Source organism: Strigops habroptila, chromosome 10 (assembly GCF_004027225.2).
Source record: "Strigops habroptila isolate Jane chromosome 10, bStrHab1.2.pri, whole genome shotgun sequence".
NCBI lineage: Eukaryota > Metazoa > Chordata > Aves > Psittaciformes > Psittacidae > Strigops > Strigops habroptila.
Genome location: NC_046359.1, coordinates 22,459,144 through 22,481,067, shown reverse-complemented (window position 1 = coordinate 22,481,067; position 21,924 = coordinate 22,459,144). Strand labels below are relative to the sequence as shown.

Genomic DNA, 21,924 nt, shown 5'->3' with positions numbered 1-21,924 from the left:
GTGTTGGGGCTGGCGCCGGGCTGAGGGGCGCAGCCACTCGGGTGTTCTGTCCCCGCCGGTTCCCTCCCCGCCAGCCCGGCCGGGGCACGGCGCGGAGCGGCAAGCGGCCAAGCCCGTCGGGGGTGGCCCTGCGGTGGGGGGTGCATCGCTGCGCGGGCCGGGGCGGCGCGGGCGCGGCGGTGAGGGGGCGCGCGTGGCGCAGTCCGGCCGTGGCCGCGTCCTCCCGTCCCCTCGCGCCTCCCCGGGGGCCGCGGCCGTGCGGTCACGCCTCACGCAGCCTGGAGCCGGCAGGACGCGGCCGCCGCACGGTAGGAGCGAAACGCGCCCGCGGTGAGCGGGATGGGGGGTGTGTGTCTGTCTGTGCGGTGCTGAACGTGATGTAGCCAGCGCTGTGGTGCCGTCCGGAGGCATTACCTCTCGAGGGGGTTTTTAACCTGGGCAGGTGCTACCGCCTGTGACAGTGGCCGATGCAGGCAGCTGGGGCCGATACAGTGCCAGGACCCAGGCACAAAAGCGTTTTCACCTGATGCGGTTCTTCAGGAGGATGTTGCTTCTCCCAAACGTGCCCAGTTCTCAGCATTCTCCCTTAGCCGACTGAAGTTCATGTGTGAGGAAGATTTTAATGGTTCGTTTAGGCTATGGAATGGTGGCTGGAGAATAGAAAGAAGCTCTAGTACATCTGAATATTTTATAATCTCCATAATGCTTCAGCATAGCTTGCTGGTTGACTTTGCATCCTGTGGGAGGTAACAGTGTATTTATTACTTTTAAAATGCATAGCAAAACTCAGCCCTCACCAGAATCAGTAGAACTTGGGGGGCGTTTTTCACTGAGTTTTGGAGCAAACCTTTGGCCAGTGTAGGTGAGCTTTGGATTGCTGACCAACAACAGCTGTATGTCAGGCTCCGAGTCTTCAGTTAGGTCAGTATGTGTGTACATGTTCAATCCTAGAGTGGTTTGCATTCGATGGTGACCTTAAATATCATCTCGTTCCAATCCCCTGCCACGGGCAGGGACATCTTCCACTAGACCAGGTTGCTCCAAGCCCCGTCCAACCTGACCTTGAACATTACTGGGGATGGGGCAGCCACAGCTTCTCTGGGCAACCTGTGCCAGGGTCTCACCAGCCTCACAGGGAAGAATTTTTTTCCTTATGTCTAACCTAGATCTCCCTCTTTCATCTTAAAGCCATTCCCCCTTGCCCTGTCACTACCTACTCCTGTAAGAAGTCCCTCTCCAGATTTCTTGTAGGTTCCCTTTAGGCACTGGAGCTGCTCTAAGGTCTCCACGCAGCCTTCTCTTCTCCAGGCTGAACAAGTCCAACTCTCTCAGCCTGTCTTCATAGGAGAGGTGCTCCAGCCCTCTGGTCATCTTCGTGGCCGCCTCTGGACTCACTCGAGCAGGCCCATGTCCCTCTGTTTTGGGGGTGCCAGAGCTGAACGCAGTACTATGGGTGGGGTCTCACCATAACAGAGTAGAAGCGGGTTCTTGTGTTCGATCCCTCGTGCTTCGGTGGCACACCTGAATGTATGTGCAGATTTGTTCATTCAGGGCTTATGTTTCCTAAGTTTAGGTGAAGAGGTAGGGGAGCGTGTGGAAGCTGTATGTGTTCATGGCTCTAAAGGCCAGGGGGAAAAATAAAACACCTATTTGCGGAGGAAAAGGGTGGCTGCTGTCATACGGTATCCCTGTGCTGTGCGGGTGTGATGAGCAATCCGGGATGATATGTGAAGAATCATAGTGCTGTTATTCATTGTGTTTCTCCCTAGTCTCATGTAAAAGTGTTTTGAGGTGATGTGTCTGTGCATTATTGACAGGCAACACCTCCTCAATTCTTCATAACTTTGGAGGTGCTGGGGGGGGCTGTATGTGCTTCCCTGTGTTGCTCTTCTACCTTTCCTCATCTATTGCTGGAGCTGAATGCAGTGAAAAATACTATAATGCAAATATAATATAATGCAAAGTACCAAAGAGCAGGGGCAAGCTTAGTATTACAGACATTGGGCTGCTTTAGTTTCATCAGCACCAAATCATAAGGTGAATTTAGAAATGTAATGCAGTTCTAATATAAATATGTTACCGTTTAGTACTGTCTAATGTGGGGATTGTTTAAAAAAATGTATAATTTTAAATCACTTCATTTGACTTTAAGAATTTGTTGGGTTTGATCATTGAATGAGGAAGCAGCTGTGAGCACTTGAGAGCACAAGTGGAACGATGCAGCTGTTGAAAGACGTGCCTTACATAATACTCCTTAGTTGCTGTGCTGGTTTTGATTTGTCAGAGACACTAGTTTTAGCGATACTGATTGCAGGTTTTGGGGTTGGATGGGGTTTTTTTGCTTTTTGGGTTTCTTTTTGCTGAAGATGGTTGATTGAATTTTCATAAAAGTTTTTCTCTCTGTTCAGTCTTAAAGTTTGTTGAAATGCTGTTTGCTGTGGTTGTCTGCTTGCACTGATAGTGTGCTTTAGGTAGTGCTTTGTTGCTGCCCTCCCTCCATTCACTCTTTGAGCAGGATCTCTGGTGTTTGTAATTTGCCTGTTGGGGAGACTTGCAGTCATTTGGCTGCTGCTTGTAATTCCCTGTGGGTTTCAGAGGGCTTATTTGTCCAGCGCTTAACGCAAAGCTAGTGGGATCTGGGAAATCTTAGGTCAGTTCTTGTCTCTCTTAGGTCACTGTTCTCGCCTCTCTCAAATTTGTGGTGGGTTCATCTCCTTCTGACCTTGTTTGTTGAAGATGTTGAGAAGGCATCCGGGTTCATGCCCAAGCTTTGGGAATGTGGTAAAGGCTCTTGATTAGGGACAATCCCTATTCTGTTTTAGGTAAGAGAAGACAGAGAGATGACTCCTTTACCTCTTTTCTGTGTGGATTTGTTTGGCTTTTTTTTTTTTCTCCCCCCCCTCTTTAAACAGGGATGTCAGTATGTTCTTTTCTTGGGTAAGAGCATCCTGAAGATGCCTGTAGGTGCTCTTTATATAATTAACAGCTCTGTTTCCTGAAATACTAATGGATATACTCAGTTGTAAATATGTGAGTAATATTTCTGTGGGACTGCTTAGCTAAGAGAAGTCTTAACAGGGTGGAACCATTATATTGTATTCTGGATTTCACCTTTGTATTTTTATTTCATTTTCAAAGCTTTGTACTGTTATACTTTACACTAATAGTGTCATTTTTTATTTTAGAGTTGCTACACAGATTTACAATAAAACTGGAATTTAACCAGTTATGGAGCTGGCTCATAGTTTGTTGCTGAATGAGGAAGCATTAGCTCAAATCACAGAAGCAAAAAGACCTGTCTTTATCTTTGAGTGGTTAAGATTTTTGGATAAAGTGCTGGTAGCTGCTAACAAGGTAATTTTATGGTGTCTCGCCTCTCCTTCTTTCTAAAACATTTGTATTAATTTCATGCTAGAGAAAGTTGACAGATAATGGCCAGATTTCAGATTCAGCCTGAAGAGCCTCTGTACTAGTTTGTAGCTGTAGGCAGTCAGTATGACTCTATTGTATAACATGTAGCTTGGTTTGAATTCTTCATTATCATAAGTATTTGGAAGGCAAAACCTTCCCTTCCAGAGTAGGGATTCTTGATGGTAAACAGGATTAAAAGATGTTCTAGGCAGGCATTACTGTATTTTTAGCAAGTATTTAAAAAAGGTAAAATGAAATGGGGTAACAGTGCTAATTCTGAGCATTTAGCATCTGTCTTTGCTATTACTGAATGTACCTTAAATCTCTGTGAGAAAAGCAATCTGCTGAATTACATACAAGTGGGAGTGGTATAAGGTTTACTTCACTCTCTTGTAGGTTTTTCTGGATGTTGGAGGCAATACACAGGATTAAGTTACTTTTCTTATTTATTTTTGCTCCATTAACAGACAGATGTCAAGGAAAAACAGAAGAAACTTGTAGAACAACTAACAGGACTCATCAGCAGTTCCCCTGGGCCACCTACGCGAAAACTACTAGCAAAAAACCTTGCTGCTCTCTACAGCATTGGAGACACATTTACTGTTTTTCAGACACTTGACAAGTGTAATGACATCATCAAGAGCAAAGATGATACTGCAACCTACCTGCCTACAAAACTGTATGTTTAATATAGTCAGGGGAAAGGAAATTATTTTTAAGTGGTCCTGGATATTAAAGAATATGATTGTATATGTGCACGTTATGTTTGCTTAGCTTTTGCATGCTCATTTGTAGCTCACATATGCTTGGTATAGCAGAGAAGAGAGCAGGATTTGGATTGTGGAAGGCAGGACTCAAAGGTGACACATACATTGCTAGGTGAAAGTGAGGTGCTTTCCTTTAGGCAAGGAACTGTCTTATGTTCCTTCACATGCTTATGTCATGGGGAGGATAACAGTTGATGAAGTGATGCAGTGAAGAAATTCCACTAGGAATTATTGCTGATTGTACTCAGGTACCCTATTTAAGGTGAAACCTGCAGATTGTCAAACAAGAGTGTTATCTATGCCCAGAGAGCTGTAAGCAAATGTTCAATGCTTTTTTTTTTCCCCCATCAATCCTTGCCCCTACCATGACATAATGCACATGTCTCTCAAACAGAGTCTGTATACTTGGATGTGTGTGTGCATGTATGTGTGATCCAGTTTGTGTTTACTCAGAGGAGCAGTCTCACTGGTAGGGGTGGCCTATATTGAGTCAGTAATAAATAGCTTTACTAAAAGGTAATCTACCCACGAATTTCAGGTTTAAAAACAAGGCTTGCTCCTTCATGAGGAAAAGGTGCATGTTGTCAGGAGCTGCTTCTTGACTGGCCTGAAGTAATTTGTTTATATAACTGCAGTACAGCGTTACTTAAAAAAATCTTTATCTCAAATGGCAGGGCAAGGAAAATGTGTATAAAACTCTTTTTATGGATCTAGTGATTTTTACAGTGCCTATAAATGTTCTTGTGTTATGCAATAATTTATACGCTTTAAGTTCTTAGGCTTGGAAAAAACCCATCATTCAGTATCTACAGAAATGTGAGGATATATTAAAGGATAGGGGTTATCTTGCAGGTACTTGGAAAAGAGACAGTTTATCGAAACACAAAACCCTAATCTTGCTGAGATTTCAGCATATACTTGTCTTCTCCAGAATCTATGTGTAGATCCTGTAATAATACCTGTTCAAATACATTTATGTTCTTAGAAGCTAATTAAGTTTTTCATTGCAGTGTAAGTAGTGGATAATAAATAGATTTTTATTCATCAATGATGATTAAAACATACATTTTTGAGCATTTTATCTTCACTTAAATGAAACAGAAAGGGAGTACACCAGTTAATTTCTTTTTTCATAGGGCTGCTGTGGCATGCGTTGGAGCATTCTATGAAAAAATGGGCAGAATGCTGGGTAGTTCTTTCCCAGAAACAGTGAATAATCTTTTAAAGTCTCTGAAAAGTGCAGAGGTAAGTTTCAGATTATTTATATACATGGTCTTGATTCCATTTAAACTGAAACTTGCTTCCTCTGAAAGAGTTTGCGCAAATGCCTGGATTGTTTATTTACCTAGAAAAATGCAAATCACTTATATTGTTAGTATCAAGTGAAACATGGGCATGTATTTTTACTGCGGAGAGTTTAGAGTTTTGTCCTACAATTATAGTAGTTGCTTCAAGGTGACATCATTAATTAAAATTGCAAAATGGTTGTATGTACCATTACTAATTACTGTGTTAGGATTTCTGCTCGTGTACCCTGAATAAACATTCAGTTGTTTAAAAATGAATAATAAATACTTGAGTTTTGCAACAAAGACATTGCTCTGCATGTAAGCAGGATACATCGTGTGCCCCAAAAAGAGAGAGCATGTCATCATACTGAGAGAATGTGTCCTGGGCTGTTGGGTGTGCTTTTGATTGGTGTTTTGGTTGGTGTGTTTCGGGGTTTTTTTGCCCTCCAACTGTAGTTACTTGCCTGTGTGCAGGTATAGTAGGAAGCTGTAGTAGGGCTTCCTGTGCTCCCAACTGTTTCTTTCCTTGTTTTCCTAAGGCTGCAGCAGGCTGGGGGGGGCGGGCAGGGCAGAAGCATCTTGTCCAAGGTAATACGTTGGATCATCTTAATCTATGTGACAACTGAGGCAGTTTTAGTAAACCTGTGTATAGCGCTTACTGCTATCTAAAACCAGCTAGGTATCAGTTGTATATGACTGCAGTGAACTATATTAGCAATGTTTCCAAAAATATGCCTGCACGGAAGCAGGAAAATGCAGAATTATGCACCTGGTTCGATATGAATACTGTGTCCATGTTTTTGCATAAATGTTTTTGTGTGTGTGTGCAGTCTCAGGGCCGCAGTGAAATTCTGATGAGTTTACAGAAAGTCCTAAATGGACTTGGAGGAGCAGCAGCTTCTTGTCACCGTGATATTTATAAGAATGCCCGATCTCTGTTGACGGACAGATCTATGGCCGTACGATGCGCAGTGGCTAAGGTGGGTTTGTTTATCACCAGTTCTATGAATTCTTGTTCTGAGACTGTAAAGTACCTGCAGTTTAATAGCGACCTGTTGTTTGTGATAGGAAATTTGATAATTGCTGGGGCAAGGTAAGTCCTTACTAGTTTACACTAATAATTTGAATTACTTCATGCAAACAGAGGTACTGTAATACTGTTTTCCCGGCTGCTTAAACAAACATGACATAAAATATCTTAGCTGTGAGCCTGAGTGTGAGAAGTTTTTGGTAACAGTTCTTTTGTCGTGCTTTCCTCTTTTTATTTATGTATTTGCCTATTCCATGAGTCTCTGACTGTTTACTCAGCAAAGTTATTTGGTAAGTGGGAGAGTGTGTGTGTGGAAATTAACTTTTAAAATATTCATATTAAAATACTTGCTGAATAAACCTGGTAATTACACTGACACTTAGATAAAAGGTAAGAATGGTCTCCACTGGTGCTCAGCAAGTCTTTTTTTCCTACAGTGTCTGCTGGAATTACAGAATGAAGCGGTGTTTATGTGGACAGCTGAACTAGAGAATGTTGCAACGCTGTGCTTCAAAGCTCTGGAAAACTCAAACTATGGTGTGCGAGTTGCAGTGTCAAAGCTTTTGGGGACGGTCATGGCTACAGCACTGATACCAAAACAAGCAACAGGTACAAGTCTTTCTGATTTCATTTCCAAGTGGACAAAATGCACCTTCAGTATCATGTTACATGACAGTGTTGTATCATACATTGTTGTTCCAGTAGGTGGAAACTTGTAGGTGGATTGTTTGGTTTTATAGACTCTTGAGTTAAAAAGAGAAAAGAGTGCAGAATCCCTGTTGTCATAGAAAGAAAGAGAAAACTAATAAAATCACCTGGGAAAATTAGCTTATTTCTTAAACATGCAACAAACTGTTATCTGAAATGTTGGCTAGATTTGTGTTTGCAAGACAGTTTTGAATTGATAAGTCTGGTTTCAAGGTCATTGCTTGTAATGTTTGGTACTTTGGGATTAAATGATTATTTTCTTTCCGCAAAAGTGATGCGGCAGAATGTGAAGAGAGCCACGCTTGAGGAGGTCTTGGAGCTCATGGCCACCGGATTTCTGCGGGGAGGATCTGGTTTCCTAAAGAGTGGTGGAGAGATGTTAAAAGTAGGAGGATCTGTCAATAGGGAAGTGCGAGTTGGTGTTACCCAGGTTTGTCATAAGCTGTAATATTTTTAACTTTTTTAAATAAAGTAACATTTATACATAACTGTCACCCTTTTAGTAGGGAAAAGACACACTTTTGTTCTTTATTTGTTTATAAGTTTACTTACAAGTCTGGTTTGACTCGCCTGTTTTGTGAGATGTACATGTAGTGTCATTCATCTAAGCTACTTTCTTTTATTATTGACATGCATTAACAATAGGTTGAAATATGTGCCAAGGAAAGCTTATTCGATCAGTGTATGGGATTAACTTGCAAAAATTAATCCCATATGAAGTGGGATTAACTTGCAAAAATACTGGAAAAGTTAGTATGTTAAAGACTTTAGCTCCACTTTTCAATTTTATTTCCCTTTAGAGAGGACACACTGTTGTCCTTTTGCGTGTGCTCCTTTCAGATGCTGGGTAGTTTGCAGCCCTCATTTGTTAAACTACATTTCTTCTCTCCATATGTCTGTCTTGAGTAGCTGAAATCTGCTGAATGTGGAAGCTCCACTTGTCTGATAGAGAAAGGTGGCAGCAGCATCTCTTCAAGTTCAGGCATTCTCACTCTGACATACATTTCAATATGCTGCAGTAACTTGCCAGGTTTTTGTGAAACCCTTGTTATTTTTCTCAGCCCTTTCCAAGTGAACTTGATGAAAATGCCTGGTCTTCATTGTGAATTAGAACACATTCATGTTGCTGCTGTTATTGAGATATGTTCTTAAAAATTCTAAAGAGACACATATTTAGAGCAATGGACTGGGTTTTCTAGCTGTCATTCAAAGAGTATTTAGCGCTTCACAGAATGTGTAGCATGTAGGGGCTACTCTTGGCACTGGAAGCAGTTTAGCTTCTACAACAAAGATGTGGCTAATGGATTGAGCCATCCTGCTTATCCTCATTAGGGTTGCTTATTACTAACTGGTATTGCTACTGTTCTGTATTATGCATGAGTATAGCTGTAGTCTTCAGTCTTTGGTGACTGAATATAGCCTTCCATTTCTGTTTTAATTGGATCTGTTTGTAATTCCTGAATTTGCAGGCCTATGTTGTCTTTGTTACAACGTTGGGAGGTCAGTGGTTGGAGCGCAACTTTGCTACATTTTTGTCCCATGTACTTGATCTTGTCTCCCATCCTCGTGCAACTCAGACCCATGTGGAGGCAGTTTACTCTCGAAGATGCGTATCCTTTATCCTGAGAGCAACTGTGGGCAGCTTACTTGGGGAGAAAGCACAGATTGCAGCTGCCAAAGATATATGTCAAGCCATTGGTAAACAAATGAAGGCAGTGGGTAAGAACCATTTTTCTTTATTTGAGACCAGTTAAAAGTTACTGTTGTTATATTGGTTCAGCCATTTTTCAGCTTTCTTAGACTGTGAGGAGTAATTTTGTTCTTCTGAGATGAAACAGTTGCAGAAATTCTTCCTCCTGCTACCTTGTTAAAGTTGCAGTAAATTGCATTATGTATTTAGTGATTGGAAGAACTCGTTCATTTTTTTTGAGCCTTTCTGATGAATTTGATAAATTGGAAAGAGATTTAATTGGTAATTATTGCTTCCCTTCAAATAAGGGGGACGATTTTCTAAATTTGTGCTGTAGTAGACATATAAACATTAAGTTGATATTGAACTCCCTTTTCTTTGAAGTGACAGTTGCTGCTTCTGGGATATTTTGTAGGAGAAAGAACCTACAGTGAGATCTAGGAACTTAATTGGATAACTTTAAGAGGATTAGTGGTTGTGATTAATTATTTACAAGTTTTGGTGGCTTTTTGTTTTGGTTTTTTTGTTTTGTGTTTTTCTTTTTTTTTCTTTTTTAGTTTTATTCCATGTACATGTGCATGCAATTTTGTATGCAGAACCTAGATACGTCAAGATTATCATTTTGATTACTGTCTATAGATACAATACACATGCTGTGTATGTGTATACTTGCTTTTGCTACATTATACTATTAATCCTACCTCTTAGTGCATTGCATTCCATAATAAATGATGGGCATCAGTTTTTCATGGCCTCCTGATGATTGTGTTTGGCTCATAGCTGTAAAACTATTTCTCTTCAGATCGTCTTTGCTTTGCAAGGTCATGCTATGGTCAAACTTGTGGTTTTGTTTTAGTATAAGGTTGATGTCAGAACTGAACTATCCCTTTTTATCCTGTGTATGTTGAGATGCGGTTCAAATGGTGGTTAAGCAAGGTATTTTTTCTTTCTTTTCTGCAGAAGCAGTAGTAAATGATGCTAACAGTGAAAATAAATCAGGAGCAGCTGATGTAGCTGCAAGCCAGCATGTAATGGTGTGTGCCCTCCAGGAACTGGGTAGTCTGGTTCAGAGTCTGAATGCCACTGCATCTCCCCTTATTCAAGAACCCTCTATTGGTATGCAAATAAATTTAAATAGATTAAAGGAAACATTTGAGCAATGAATATGAAATATCATTAAATCTAGTTAAATAATGAATCAGTATGTAAGAAATGAGTTGATGAAACTGGCACTCCTTGTAGTACTCCAGGTAGCTACGTTTGTCCAGCTCATTTTTAGTGTTTAGTACCCTAACTTTGGGTCAAGTTTGATAAAGTATTAAGGAACTGTTTTGATTGAAGTTTGCTTGCAGCTCTGTTTTAGGGTGAGTAAAGTTGATTTTTAGCATTGATTTTTTTCTGATAATGGTTTTATAGGAAATAAATGGCTTTGCTATATAAGGGCTGAAGTATTTGCTCCTGGAAAGCTGTATTGCCCTCAGATATCAAATTTCTGTGGGGAGGTTAAGAGTATTTTGTTGAGTTGAAGCTGTGGATAGTCCCATTTTAAGTTGATAAGGGTTTGTATGGGATTTTCTTCTTGTTTATTTTAACATCCGAATCCACCTTTATACTGTAGTGTTGCGGGTTTTTTTCAGTTTGCAGATGATGTTCCATTTTTCCAATGGAAGTGCAAGCTCCATTAGATGTTTCATTATGTAGATTGTTGTATTCATGCATATGACATCCTTCTCATACTGATTTTGCTCCAACTGTGGTGTCGGGAAGACTCTGTTCATATTCATTCCTTCTGGCAGCTGTGCCCTGTAAGAACAGAGGGGACTATCTCAAAGTTATTTCTACCTGCTTACTTCATAGCAGCTAGCAGAAGTTGTGCACTAGCTACAGGAAAACAAGAGATAAGGTGGCAGTGGGGGCTTTGAAGTAGGAGTTTGCAAAGTTAGAGATCTCGACTAAGGAAGGTGTTGGTGTGGAGACAGACTGGACTGAAGAGCTCACAGTTAGAAAGCAGGATTAGGTAGGCATGAAGGTTAGGAAGGTGTAGAAGAATGGTAACTTGGTGGAGGGGAGACAGCACTGTGTCAAAAGCAGAGTACAGCAGTCAGTGACATCTACAGCATGTGCTTGTCTACAATGTAAAGCAAAACCAAAGATCAGTCTTACTGTTGCTCTGTTACTGGCAATCTGTGTAAAAGACGTCAAGATTGTAGGAATCATCTCATCCAGTGCCTGTTCCCTTATTTAGGATTACTGCCTCTTTTCAGTTGTTCAAGTAGTACAAGTCAGTGCTATGGCTCTGGCAGCTCCAGCCTTGCTGGTGAAAACCTGATATGGAGCAGCATAATGCTAATAACGTTTCTCTCTTGAAGAAGGCAAAGTTGTAAAATTCAAGTACTTTAATTCTGACTTTCTTAACTTTCATGTTGCCTGTCTAGTACTGATTTAGTTGTCTGCATATTAAAAAGCTCATCATAACTCTAAGATTGTAAACTCTCTTTCTGTAGGTCTGTTGGAGACAGTAACTTCAGTTCTTCTGCATCCCAGCATGGCTGCTCGGCTCGCTGCCGCATGGTGCTTGCGGTGTGTAGCTGTGGCATTGCCTTTTCAATTGACTCCATTCTTAGATAGATGTGCAGAAAGGCTCAACAATCTGAAGACCTCTCCTGAAGCTGTTAGTGGCTACAGTTTTGCAATGGCTGCTTTGTTAGGTGGTGTGCATCAGTGTCCCTTAGGAATTCCTCATGCCAAAGGAAAGGTGAGACAAGTGTTTCATCTGTGAGTGTACTAAAAGATACCTTTTTGTCTAGAAATAATAGCTTTGCAAAATGTGTGACATGGTAACAACATAAAGCATTATCAAAACTGAACTTGTGCCTGGAAAGAGAGCAATGACCAGAGCATGTGTTTGTAATATTTCAGTTACAATATTTACCAGCTTTCCTCCTCTCTCTCAAATTTGCTTTCTTATTTGGCATATTAATGAATAATTGCTGAAGAGAATATTCTTGTCTGCATTGTCATATGCAAAACACTGATCATCTGCATGAGATGTAATCTGTGTTCATTCTTTATGGAAGGTCAATTTAAATGATTTGAGAATGTCTTTATATATAGTCTGTGAGGGTGGATGTGTTGCAGTAGCTTGCAGTGGCTTAATTTGTACATTTAAAATCCATTGCTGCAGATGGTGGTCAGTATTGCTGAGGATCTGTTACGAACTGCTGCACAAAACAGCAGGCTCTCCTTGCAGCGGACTCAGGCTGGATGGCTTTTACTTGGAGCACTTATGACTTTAGGTTTGTAAAAATGGTTGCTTTTTGGTTTATTTTGATGCTTGTCCAGCATTTATTATTATCCACCGTGGCAAATGATCTCTACATATAATCAGTCCAGTATCTAGCACATACCAAGGGAAACAGAGTGTTCATGGATTTATTTCAGTGATGGTGGTTATGCTGGGAAAAAGTGAAATGTTAGTGTTTATGTAAGCTGAAGAATAGTAGAAGGTGTGGTACCTAAAAAAAGAGTTACGCTCTGTTTTTAGAAACCCAGCCTTTAGTCATTCTATGGAAAGGGCAACCCCTCATCTTCCTTCCTTAATCGGTGCAGTGCAGAAGACATGGAATGTAAACGAAACATAATGAGCATTCCAGCAAGTTATGTGTGTGCCTCTGGAGAGGCAACAGTACTGATTAGAAGTGTTATTAGTTTAAAAGCTGTTCAGCTGTCTTTTAAAAAAGCCAACCTTATGTTAGTATCACAGAAACATCAGAAGTTGTATTTTAGAGGTTCTAAGTATACTCTTGGGTTCTGAAGCAATAGTAGGGTAGGTTTTTTTTTGTTTTTATAATACTGGAAAATATGATAAATTTCTGATGCATTCTTCAGTATTTTAATCTCTCGGCAAATACCATTTTGTGTTTCATTTTGTTTCTTTAAATTGCCTCTTTTTTTCTTTTTCTTCCCAGCTTACTGTCATGTTTTTGTAATAGTGTATCCCTATTTTAGTTGTCCTTCGCCAATATATTTTTAATGCACTTGCAATCTTCTGGAGCTTTTTCAGAAGTTTTCTTTAAACTTGATGGTTAAACTAGTGACATAATTAGTAGCCGTCAGGTTTTTTTCTATTCATTTTATGAACAAGTTTGGACAGGCTACAGAGCTTGCCTTCAAACTAGTAATAAAAAACCTTAGAAGTCAGAATAAAAAGATTGTAAAAAGGCAGTTAGCAGTGGTTACATATTACATGACCAGGTATGGAATTGCCTATTTCCTATTTTCAGTACTGATATCAACAAAGAGGCTTACCTATACTATTTATTTGCCACATTTTCAACCTAAAAATGAGAAAGAAGTTTTTAATTTTTGTTGTTCAAGCAGAAGAAAAGAAAGAAAAGTGAAATAAGAGTTAAAATAAAGAGCAAAAGCCTTCATGACAGATTTTTCCCTTAGTTAAATGGTTTTTTAATTATACTGTCACTTCATTTTTTTTGCACAGGTCCTTCTGTTGTTCGGTATCATCTGCCTAAGATGTTGCTGCTATGGCGAAATGTATTTCCACGTTCTCTCAAGGAGTTGGAGGCAGAGAAGGCAAGGGGAGATTCTTTTACCTGGCAAGTAACCCTGGAAGGCCGAGCTGGAGCTCTCTGCGGTAAGGATTTCAAACTGCGAGATCGTAAGTGTGCAGTAAACCAAAAAATAACCCTAAGTATTATAGATAGAACTCTTGTAACTTGCCTGCTTTCTTTGAAAATGAGTAAGATGTGTCAGATTTTCATCAATGTGACCTGGTTTTGGCATATAGTTTTATGGACATGTCGCACAGTCTTTGAATAACCATATGTAGTTGCTGCTTTTTTGATATCCTCCTAGGATCTGTTATCTTGCTCATGCTTTATATGTTTGTTTCAGTAAAATTTTAATTTAAACTATTTTGTTACTAGCTATGAGAAGTTTTGTTGCTCACTGTCCTGAGCTCCTTACGGAGGATGTGATCAGGAAATTGATGACGCCCATAGAATGTGCCATGACAATGATGTCGCAGTAAGTAGGCAATTTTTGCTCCTTTTTCACTTTTGTGTTTTCCTAGACCTGAAGTACTGGAACTAATTTGTTCTAATTCATATTCTGACCTAGTATACTAGGCGCTTCTTCTGAGGAGGTACACGTGTCTAATATACAGCAGCGTGCATTTTATATTAAAAGAAAAATTTGCTCCATACAATAACCTCTGTAAATGTACTGATAATTGAGTAGTGTTGCTCAGAGTAGTTTTCTGAACACTGTTTTCTTGTCTTGGCTGGAGACATATCTTGTGAAATACTGAAAGTGCTCTCTTCAGTAACTGCAGTACTTCTGTTTGTCTCTTTTCCTGTTTTGGTTCTATAGCATTCCATCTGTAATTAAAGCCCATGGAGCTCATCTCAAAGCTAGTGCAGCTATGGTCCGTTTAAGACTTTATGATATATTGGCTTTATTACCTCCAAAGACGTATGAAGGTACATAAATTTTTAACAATTTTTGTTGAACTAAAAATTTCACTTACTCCTTTTGATGTATTTTTGGTGCTTGCTTTTGAAGCAGAGATAAGATTCAAAATAGATATTATGAATCTCCACGAGTCTTGTATTATGTTATCTTCTGTATGTTGTCTTGACAGTGTAACTGCGGAGTATGAATATTGCAAGATATTAAAGTAGCACTTAGAGTATAAACGTTACAGTCCCATTTGTAGGTTTGAGAAGTACAGTGGTCATGGTCTGAACTCCGATTTAGGTGTTTTATATTGTTGTTACTTAAAAGATAGAGAACCCTGTATCTTAGTATACTTCAAGGGTAGATGTGAGAATGAAGATTCTGTTTGAGTTTCTGTTTGATGTTTTTTCTTGGGGTTTTTTTGATTTTTTTTTTTTTTTTTTGTCTTGGGGGGGGTGGTTTTTTGTTTTGTTTTTTTTTTAACCTGATCTGCTGTGTTAGACAGAGATTTGTGCTATTATTAGTAAATTACCAGGCATGATTTGCTACATGATCTGACAGATTAGCTTTTTGGTTTGTTTTTAATTCATTAAATTTGCATCATTGTGTTGATGAGCAAATTTCCACAGAATCTGGATTGTCATCCTGGAGAGAATGCGCTCGTCTGTTATTTAGAACACTGATTTGGGAACTGAGAGCCCAGGGTCCTGTTTAAAGCCTTGCTCTGAAATGTGGTCTTGGCGGGTTTACTTCGCTACTTGCTACTTGTAAAATCAAAGTAGTGGTACATGCTTTGATTTGTAACTTCTAATCACTAGCTGAAACGTTTTGGATAAGAAGCAGCACTGATTCTTTTTAATGTCCATTTGTTTAGGATCATTTAATGCGCTGCTTCGAGAGTTGGTAGCAGAATTCACTTTGACAGACAACTCTGCTAATACAACCACATCACTCCTAAGGTCTCTTTGTCATTATGATGATAGTGTTCTTCTTGGCTCTTGGCTGCAGGAAACGGATCATAAGTCAATTGAAGACCAGGTAATAAAACCCCTAGAATAATAACGAGTTATCTACAGTATTTGTCTGTGTGATGAGTGTGTGAGGGAAGCCTTCTGCAACTGAAACTTCACGCCTTGTTTTTTAGTCTTATTTCAGGGGTTTGCTAGATGCAAGTCCTTCCATCTACAGTGTCCTGTTTTGATTAAAAGCTTTTATAATGAAACTGCTGTCAAAATATCAGTATTGCAAATGGTGTTACAGGAAAACAAGATTTAACTGGTTTTATAGGTGTAGTATGAAATTTTACATTTAGTTTGGAAGTACTGGCACAATTTCGTTGGCATTATAAGGAATTTGGTGCACTTAAGAAAAAGAAGTGAGTCTGAAACACAAGAATTGTTTTGTTTTGGTGTTGTGTTTTTTTTAAAGGAAACAAGTATTGGGGGTCTCAATAATTTTTGGATCAGCTGGTAATGTTGATCCAGTTATCATTTTTCGTATGGCCCTTGGAAAAGGAATGTAACATAGGGAACAATTTGTTAATGTTAAATATTTTATGAAACTATCTGATAGTATCCTTCTCATTGCTTTCCTAATTTGTGATGACTAGGGAGGGGCTGGCTGCCTCTTTTCAAGCCTTGTTATCCTCATAAACTTTAGGATTTAATCACATAGAGAAAAAATGTTTGTCTGTCTGGATATACCCACTATATTTCTGTCTTCATAATTCTGCTCTGATTTTTGATTTCTCTGTGAACTGTATTCCTTGGACAACTCACTGTTCTCAGCATTTGCTGAACTGTGCCATTATAAACTTTGCAACTGAGCTTCTCAGAAATTTCTTGGCATAGGAAGAAGGGGGGAGCTGAAAACGCCTTTTCTACCACAGCGTATCTAGTAATGGCAAGGTTTCTCAGAAGGCAGCTGTCTGGATTGAACAGATCCAAAAGCCAAGACTGATACCAACTGTGAAAAACTAAGAGGAAACTCTTCCTGAGAGAAGATCAGCAAAAATTTGTCAAAGCATAAAAAAAAAAAATAATTTATAAAATTCCCTCATTTGTCATGGTGGACATGGTAGACTTCCAGTCTTCCAGTGCAGTCTTCAATCCACAGAGCTTTCTGGGGCATTCCTACCTCTCCCTTCCCTTTCCCCCCTTCTATTTTACCTCTAACCTGTAAGACACTGTCACTCGTGGTAACTGAAGCCCTGTAGTGCATCACAGATTCTCTTGTGCTTGGTCACATTTTATTTTTTAGCAATATGAAAGTCTCTATAAATGTTTGCTCTGTTTTCTGACCTTTAAGAAGAATGCAGAGCTACTAGATTCCACTTTTGTTTCATGATTAAATATTTAACAAATTATGAAAATAAGTTTTTCTTTAGTGTTTCCTGAAAGAATGATAGTTAAGAAGTATTTTCATGATAGGAATGTTACCCATTTTAGTACTGTTTCTAAATCTTTCTGTACGGGGAATTGCTACAGGCAAAACTGATAATATCTGTATTATAACTCAATGCTCAAACAGAGAGTGAATGAATAGCCTTTGTTATAAAACATCATGTTATAGTCAGTGATTTGGAGGCTACAGTTAGTACCAAAATTAATCTGCTTTTCTCTAATTTCCATCTCTTACTACTAGGAGTAATAGTTTGTGCATTTATCCAGCTGTTAACTGCTTTGACCCTCTGGGATTTAGCTGGTCTTGTAAATGCTAGCGTGCATATGCATGGGGACACTGCAGTTGCATTCAGGTGTCTGTAAGCTATTTTGTTGTTCTAAGCTACTGCATATGTGTGCTTGTTATCTCTGGTATCTCACAAATTTTATGTGCAAAGGTATATTCTGAGGTATTCATGTGGCATTTTGCAGCTTCAGCCAAACAGTGCATCTGGAAGTGGTGCTTTGGAACATGATCCATCTTCTATTTACTTGCGCATCCCTGCTGGTGAAGCTGTACCTGGTCCCCTTCCATTAGGAGTATCTGTCATCGATGCGTCTGTGGCTCTCTTTGGTGTGGTTTTTCCTCATGTCTCTTACAAACATAGGTCGGTTTACATCAGTGTTCAGTTTCAGAACCTAATGCATTGTCCTCTGGATAATATTACATCTTTTTTTTTTTTTTTTTTTTTTAAAATAAGGATCTACTTTAATATCAACTGTCTTTAAATTCAGGGTTCAGTATTTGGTGTTCATTGTGTCTTAGGATTCAAGAGTATGTCTGCCCAGTTTAGAAGTAAGGCAATTTCCTCAGTTTTATTAGTTTTGAAGATTAGGGTTCAGAAGTGGAGACTAGATTCTTCTCTCCTCTGTTTAACAGTAGTAATATCTCTGCAACCAAAATTTCCTGAGAAAACATCCACTGTAATTAACTTCAGATCAGCCTTGAGAACATAGCAGTGGCATCCATTGAATTTAATTTGGCTTCCACGAGTGAGATCATTTGATTTCTACTCGGCAAATGACTTTATGCATGATGAAAAAGAGTGAATGGAATTCAGCTTATTTTCCTTTACGTTCTGCATTACCTTTGCAGAGTTAGGAGTTGTCAGGGCTACTTTTGTCATTCAGTTTAGCTAATTCATCACTGAACACGGAGTGAAAGCAGCTCTAAGGTGCATTTCAAAGTAAAATTATCCTTCAGTGCAATCCTGATGGGAACAGTTATTTTCCTAGCAGTCAGTCTCATTTTGCAGTAAGCTTGAGGCCAGCTTGCAGTAATTCAACTTGATCTATATCTGTTCTTAGCTTTGGAAAGATTTGGCTGGGAAGCTGCAGAGTAGCTAAAAATGCAGATTATTCATTATACTTCTGTTCTTGGTATCCTTAGGGAGTACTGCTCCTCCTAGTAACACTTTCTGGCATGGTTAAATGGGGAAAAATTGAGGTTAAATGGGGAAAATGATAGGAACAATAACAAGAATGCGGAGGGTACCACTGTTTTGCGTGGCAGTGGAAAGGCAGGTTTTTTTCCACTCTTGTCCTCATAGCTTTCTAGTTATACAGCCAAACGTATCTGAATAGAATCATAGAATAGTAAGGCTTGGAAAGGACCTTAAGATCATCTAGTTCCAACCCCCCTGCTGTGGGCAGGGACACCTCACACTAAACCATGTGGCCCAAGGCTCTGTCCAACCTGGCCTTGGACACTGCCAGGGATGGAGCATCCACAACCTCCCTGGGCAACCCATTCCAGTGCTTCACCACCCTCACTGTAAAGAACTTCTTTATATCTGATCTAAACTTCCCCTGTTTAAGTTTGAAGCCATTACCCTTTGTCCTACCACTACAGTCCCTAATGAAGAGTCCCTCCCCAGCATCCTTATAGACCCCCTGAAGACTCACTTTCTCTTGGTAGTGTTTTCTTCAATACAAATAGTAAACATCTGTGGATGAGCTAAAAGACCCAGCAAAGGGACGTTCAGAAGAACAGTAGCCTTTTTACTTAAAGTGTACTTTCTACCTAAAGTGTACCTTTCTACCTTCTGCAGCCCCTGAAGCGTAAATTCTGTGGCTGAGCTTAAAAGGCCATTTTATGTGTGGGTGTTTTTTACCAGGTGTGTTTTAGTTTGTATTTTGAAAGAGTATCAATTAAAATTATGTTCTTTCCTTTGTTTTAGATTACAGATGTTGGATCACTTTGCTGAATGTGTCAAGCAGGCTAAAGGTGTTCGTCAGCAAGCTGTGCAGCTTAATATCTTTACTGCTGTTCTTAGTGCCTTGAAGGTAAAACTTGTAAACTTGTAATCAATGCCAAAGCTCAGCAGTTTGATTCATCGATGCGTAGTCAATGCAAAAGGTCGTTAGTAGAACATTACTAAAGTTACCACTTAAACATTCAAAAGTTTGAAAATGCCAAAACTGAATTTTTCTCAGATATTGGCATGAGCTCTTGTCTGCATTTATCAGTACAGAGAAAAGATGTAGTCTGCATTCTATAGTATTTAAACTTTTTTAATTTTTCAGTCCTGTGGTTTTATTTGCACTGTATTGGTGCATTTAAATACACTGTCATATGTACTCAAAAACACCCTCATGTCATACAGTATTGTGCAGATGAGGCTTATAGAAATAAAAACAAAAAGAGATTTGTGTTTCCATTTTGGATGTCTTAATTTTTTCTTAAGACTCCCTAATATTGCATAGAATTCTAGATGCTTATGTCTAGTCCCACTGGCTTCAGTTACAGGTCTGTGTTCTCTATCTGCACTTGGAAATCCAGCCTCATCCCTTCAAGTCAGGAAGCTAGACGACAGCAAGTCACCAACGATATCTCTCAGAAATACTTGCTTTCAGTGACTTGCATTGCCTCAAGGCTTTGTGGAACACTGTCTTAGAGTGTAAGATTTTCTTTCTACTAGGCAAATTTCTTTAAGAGTTTCCTTTTTTCCTGATGGTGTTTTATATAGTTTCCAATTCATGAGTCTGTTGGACAACATCTATCATTGTCATACTTGTTCATCTTCAAGCAACTAAGTCCTATGCACTGAGAAAGCTACCCTTGTAGGTGTGCCAGCCTGTAACTAAAGATTGGATGAGTTTCTTTTTTGTCTTACTTTTGCCATACAAAATTGGCTGCCTGGTTTACCCTGATTGTTACTGGGGCTCCATGTCATTGGTTGATGGCAAAATACATTGGCAAGACAGCATCTCTCTTGCTTGTTCTTAGAGACGAGAACCATGTTGCAACAAGTTGAAAAGTAGATTCTGGACAGATGCCTGGAATTTCCAATGCCATGCCAAATGGCCAAAGAATTGTCAAAATTCAGCTGAAAGGAGTATTTCAGAAGAGAAAATGAGAATCAATTTCTTCCTCTATAATACATACGGTGTTTGTACTTTACATGTGTTTAATTATTTTTCCCAAAGTAAAAGACTTTGTGAAAGTTGTAGTGGGAGGTGATTACTATTAATGAAATACAGGAACTGAAGAAGCTGCAGAAGCAGTGGTTAGTTTTATTGTTCTGTAGAATATTCATATAACAGGCTATATGAAAGTTTGCAAAGATGTGATCATTAAGAAAAAAATATTTTCATATACGTAAAATGTCTTTGATTTAAGTGATTCTTGCAGAAACATAACTGAGCTGTGGTTTTCCTGTCTCACAGAAAGAGATGTTGCAGTTAGGTTTTAAAGCTTCTCTCTTTCTGGGGTATCCTGTGTAAAGCTAGCTCAGATTCAGTAGCAGTAGAGTGCATGTAGTACTGTAATGCATTTGATAAAAAAGACTGGTGCAACAGGTCTTCTGGTATGTGAAATAGTCAGAGTGTTGGTAAATGTAAGACTGTGCTGTTGATCCTGAGTTTTACAAATTTTCAACAAGTATATTTTAAGATAAATTACCACAAATCTAAACAAAAAGTGAAAGTGCATCATTTTTAATTGAAGATCTCAAATATAGTAAGCTTGCTCTTACAGCTTCCCTTTCTCCTCTGCTTTGGAATGTTTTTTTCATATTTTTTTTTTTTTTGCATTCAGGGTTTAGCTGAGAATAAAAGCACATTAGGACCAGAAGAAGTCCGCAAATCTGCTCTGACACTGGTAATGGGTGCCCTTGATAATCCTAACCCTATTTTGAGATGTGCAGCAGGCGAAGCTCTTGGCAGAATGGCTCAGGTGGTTGGAGAAGCGTCTTTCATTGCTAGAATGGCTCAGTACAGTTTTGATAAGTAAGTTGGTTTTCATTCAGAAAAGGAAATAAAAATATCATTTAATGTAGTTTGGAAGATTCCTCTACGAAATACCATATTGATTATTCTCTTCACGCTTGATTGCTATGATTATATAGATCTAACAAACCTTCAAACAGGGTCTTCTTTTGATTTATTTAATGCGATTCTTCCAGGAATAAAAGCTGAGTTGTTAAACTAGTTGGAATGTGAAATTATACCAATGAATAGTTTTTGATGTGTTACTTAAAAGTGGCTAAACTGCTTCAGATAGATAAATGCAGCTTAAGCTGAGTACATATGTAATATCAATTGTGTGATAGTGGTTCTGTTTCATCAAAACATCTTTACATATTGATATAACTTATCTACTGGCTAACGGTTAGATAGATATAATCTATTTTTTTTCCCCCACATTCTGTTGTTAATCCTAGGTCTTTAGAAGGATGTCTGGTAGATATAACAAGACCATGTTTCCCAATTTTTGGCTTAAATTTAAGACATCAGCCTATCTGTGAATCAGAATGCACCTGCTTCAAGGCTGCAGCCCATGTTTTTGGCTGGCCAGACTGTATGCACATAGCCTCAGCCCAGCTCTCCTACCATCATTTCATCTTGTAGTAAAGTACATCACCTTTACCATCTTTCCTTGAGTTTCTATTACTGAGACTATTTCTTTGGTTTCTTATCTGGGATTCAGGTTGCTAATGGTTGCCAGTCTATTGACACTGTCAAGTAATTTTTTTATATTTGAGATTTGCGTTTAATTTGTTGTTCACTGATGGCTTAGAGCATGCTTGCCTCTCATATATAGACAACCAGGAAAAATCCCCAAACCTTTCTTTGTTCTAATTAGGATAGCTGCCTTTTCTCTCTCTTCCAC

At 39.2% G+C, this 21,924-nt stretch overlaps 1 protein-coding gene across 8 annotated transcripts in view; it reads left to right on the top strand.

Annotated features, from left to right (window-relative positions):
- HEATR5B (HEAT repeat containing 5B) overlaps positions 1 to 21,924 on the top strand; it is a 57,881-nt gene that overhangs the window by 84 nt on the left and 35,873 nt on the right. For 4 of the 8 annotated variants that reach the window (XM_030500081.1, XM_030500086.1, XM_030500088.1 and 1 more), the window contains 17 exons: positions 3,186 to 3,354; positions 3,879 to 4,090; positions 5,315 to 5,423; positions 6,298 to 6,447; positions 6,935 to 7,106; positions 7,478 to 7,635; positions 8,675 to 8,924; positions 9,856 to 10,011; positions 11,400 to 11,650; positions 12,080 to 12,191; positions 13,394 to 13,546; positions 13,839 to 13,938; positions 14,284 to 14,393; positions 15,245 to 15,408; positions 17,244 to 17,419; positions 18,992 to 19,097; positions 20,851 to 21,041. In XM_030500081.1, coding sequence (XP_030355941.1) covers positions 3,229 to 3,354; positions 3,879 to 4,090; positions 5,315 to 5,423; positions 6,298 to 6,447; positions 6,935 to 7,106; positions 7,478 to 7,635; positions 8,675 to 8,924; positions 9,856 to 10,011; positions 11,400 to 11,650; positions 12,080 to 12,191; positions 13,394 to 13,546; positions 13,839 to 13,938; positions 14,284 to 14,393; positions 15,245 to 15,408; positions 17,244 to 17,419; positions 18,992 to 19,097; positions 20,851 to 21,041 — 2,696 coding nt within the window. In that variant the 5' untranslated portion in view covers positions 3,186 to 3,228. Of the gene's footprint in view, positions 1 to 19; positions 309 to 2,435; positions 2,823 to 2,950; positions 3,031 to 3,185; positions 3,355 to 3,878; positions 4,491 to 5,314; positions 5,424 to 6,297; positions 6,448 to 6,934; positions 7,107 to 7,477; positions 7,636 to 8,674; positions 8,925 to 9,855; positions 10,012 to 11,399; positions 11,651 to 12,079; positions 12,192 to 13,393; positions 13,547 to 13,838; positions 13,939 to 14,283; positions 14,394 to 15,244; positions 15,409 to 17,243; positions 17,420 to 18,991; positions 19,098 to 20,850; positions 21,042 to 21,924 lie in introns of those variants that run through there. The other 4 variants (XM_030500084.1, XM_030500085.1, XM_030500082.1 and 1 more) reach the window with 4 other exon arrangements.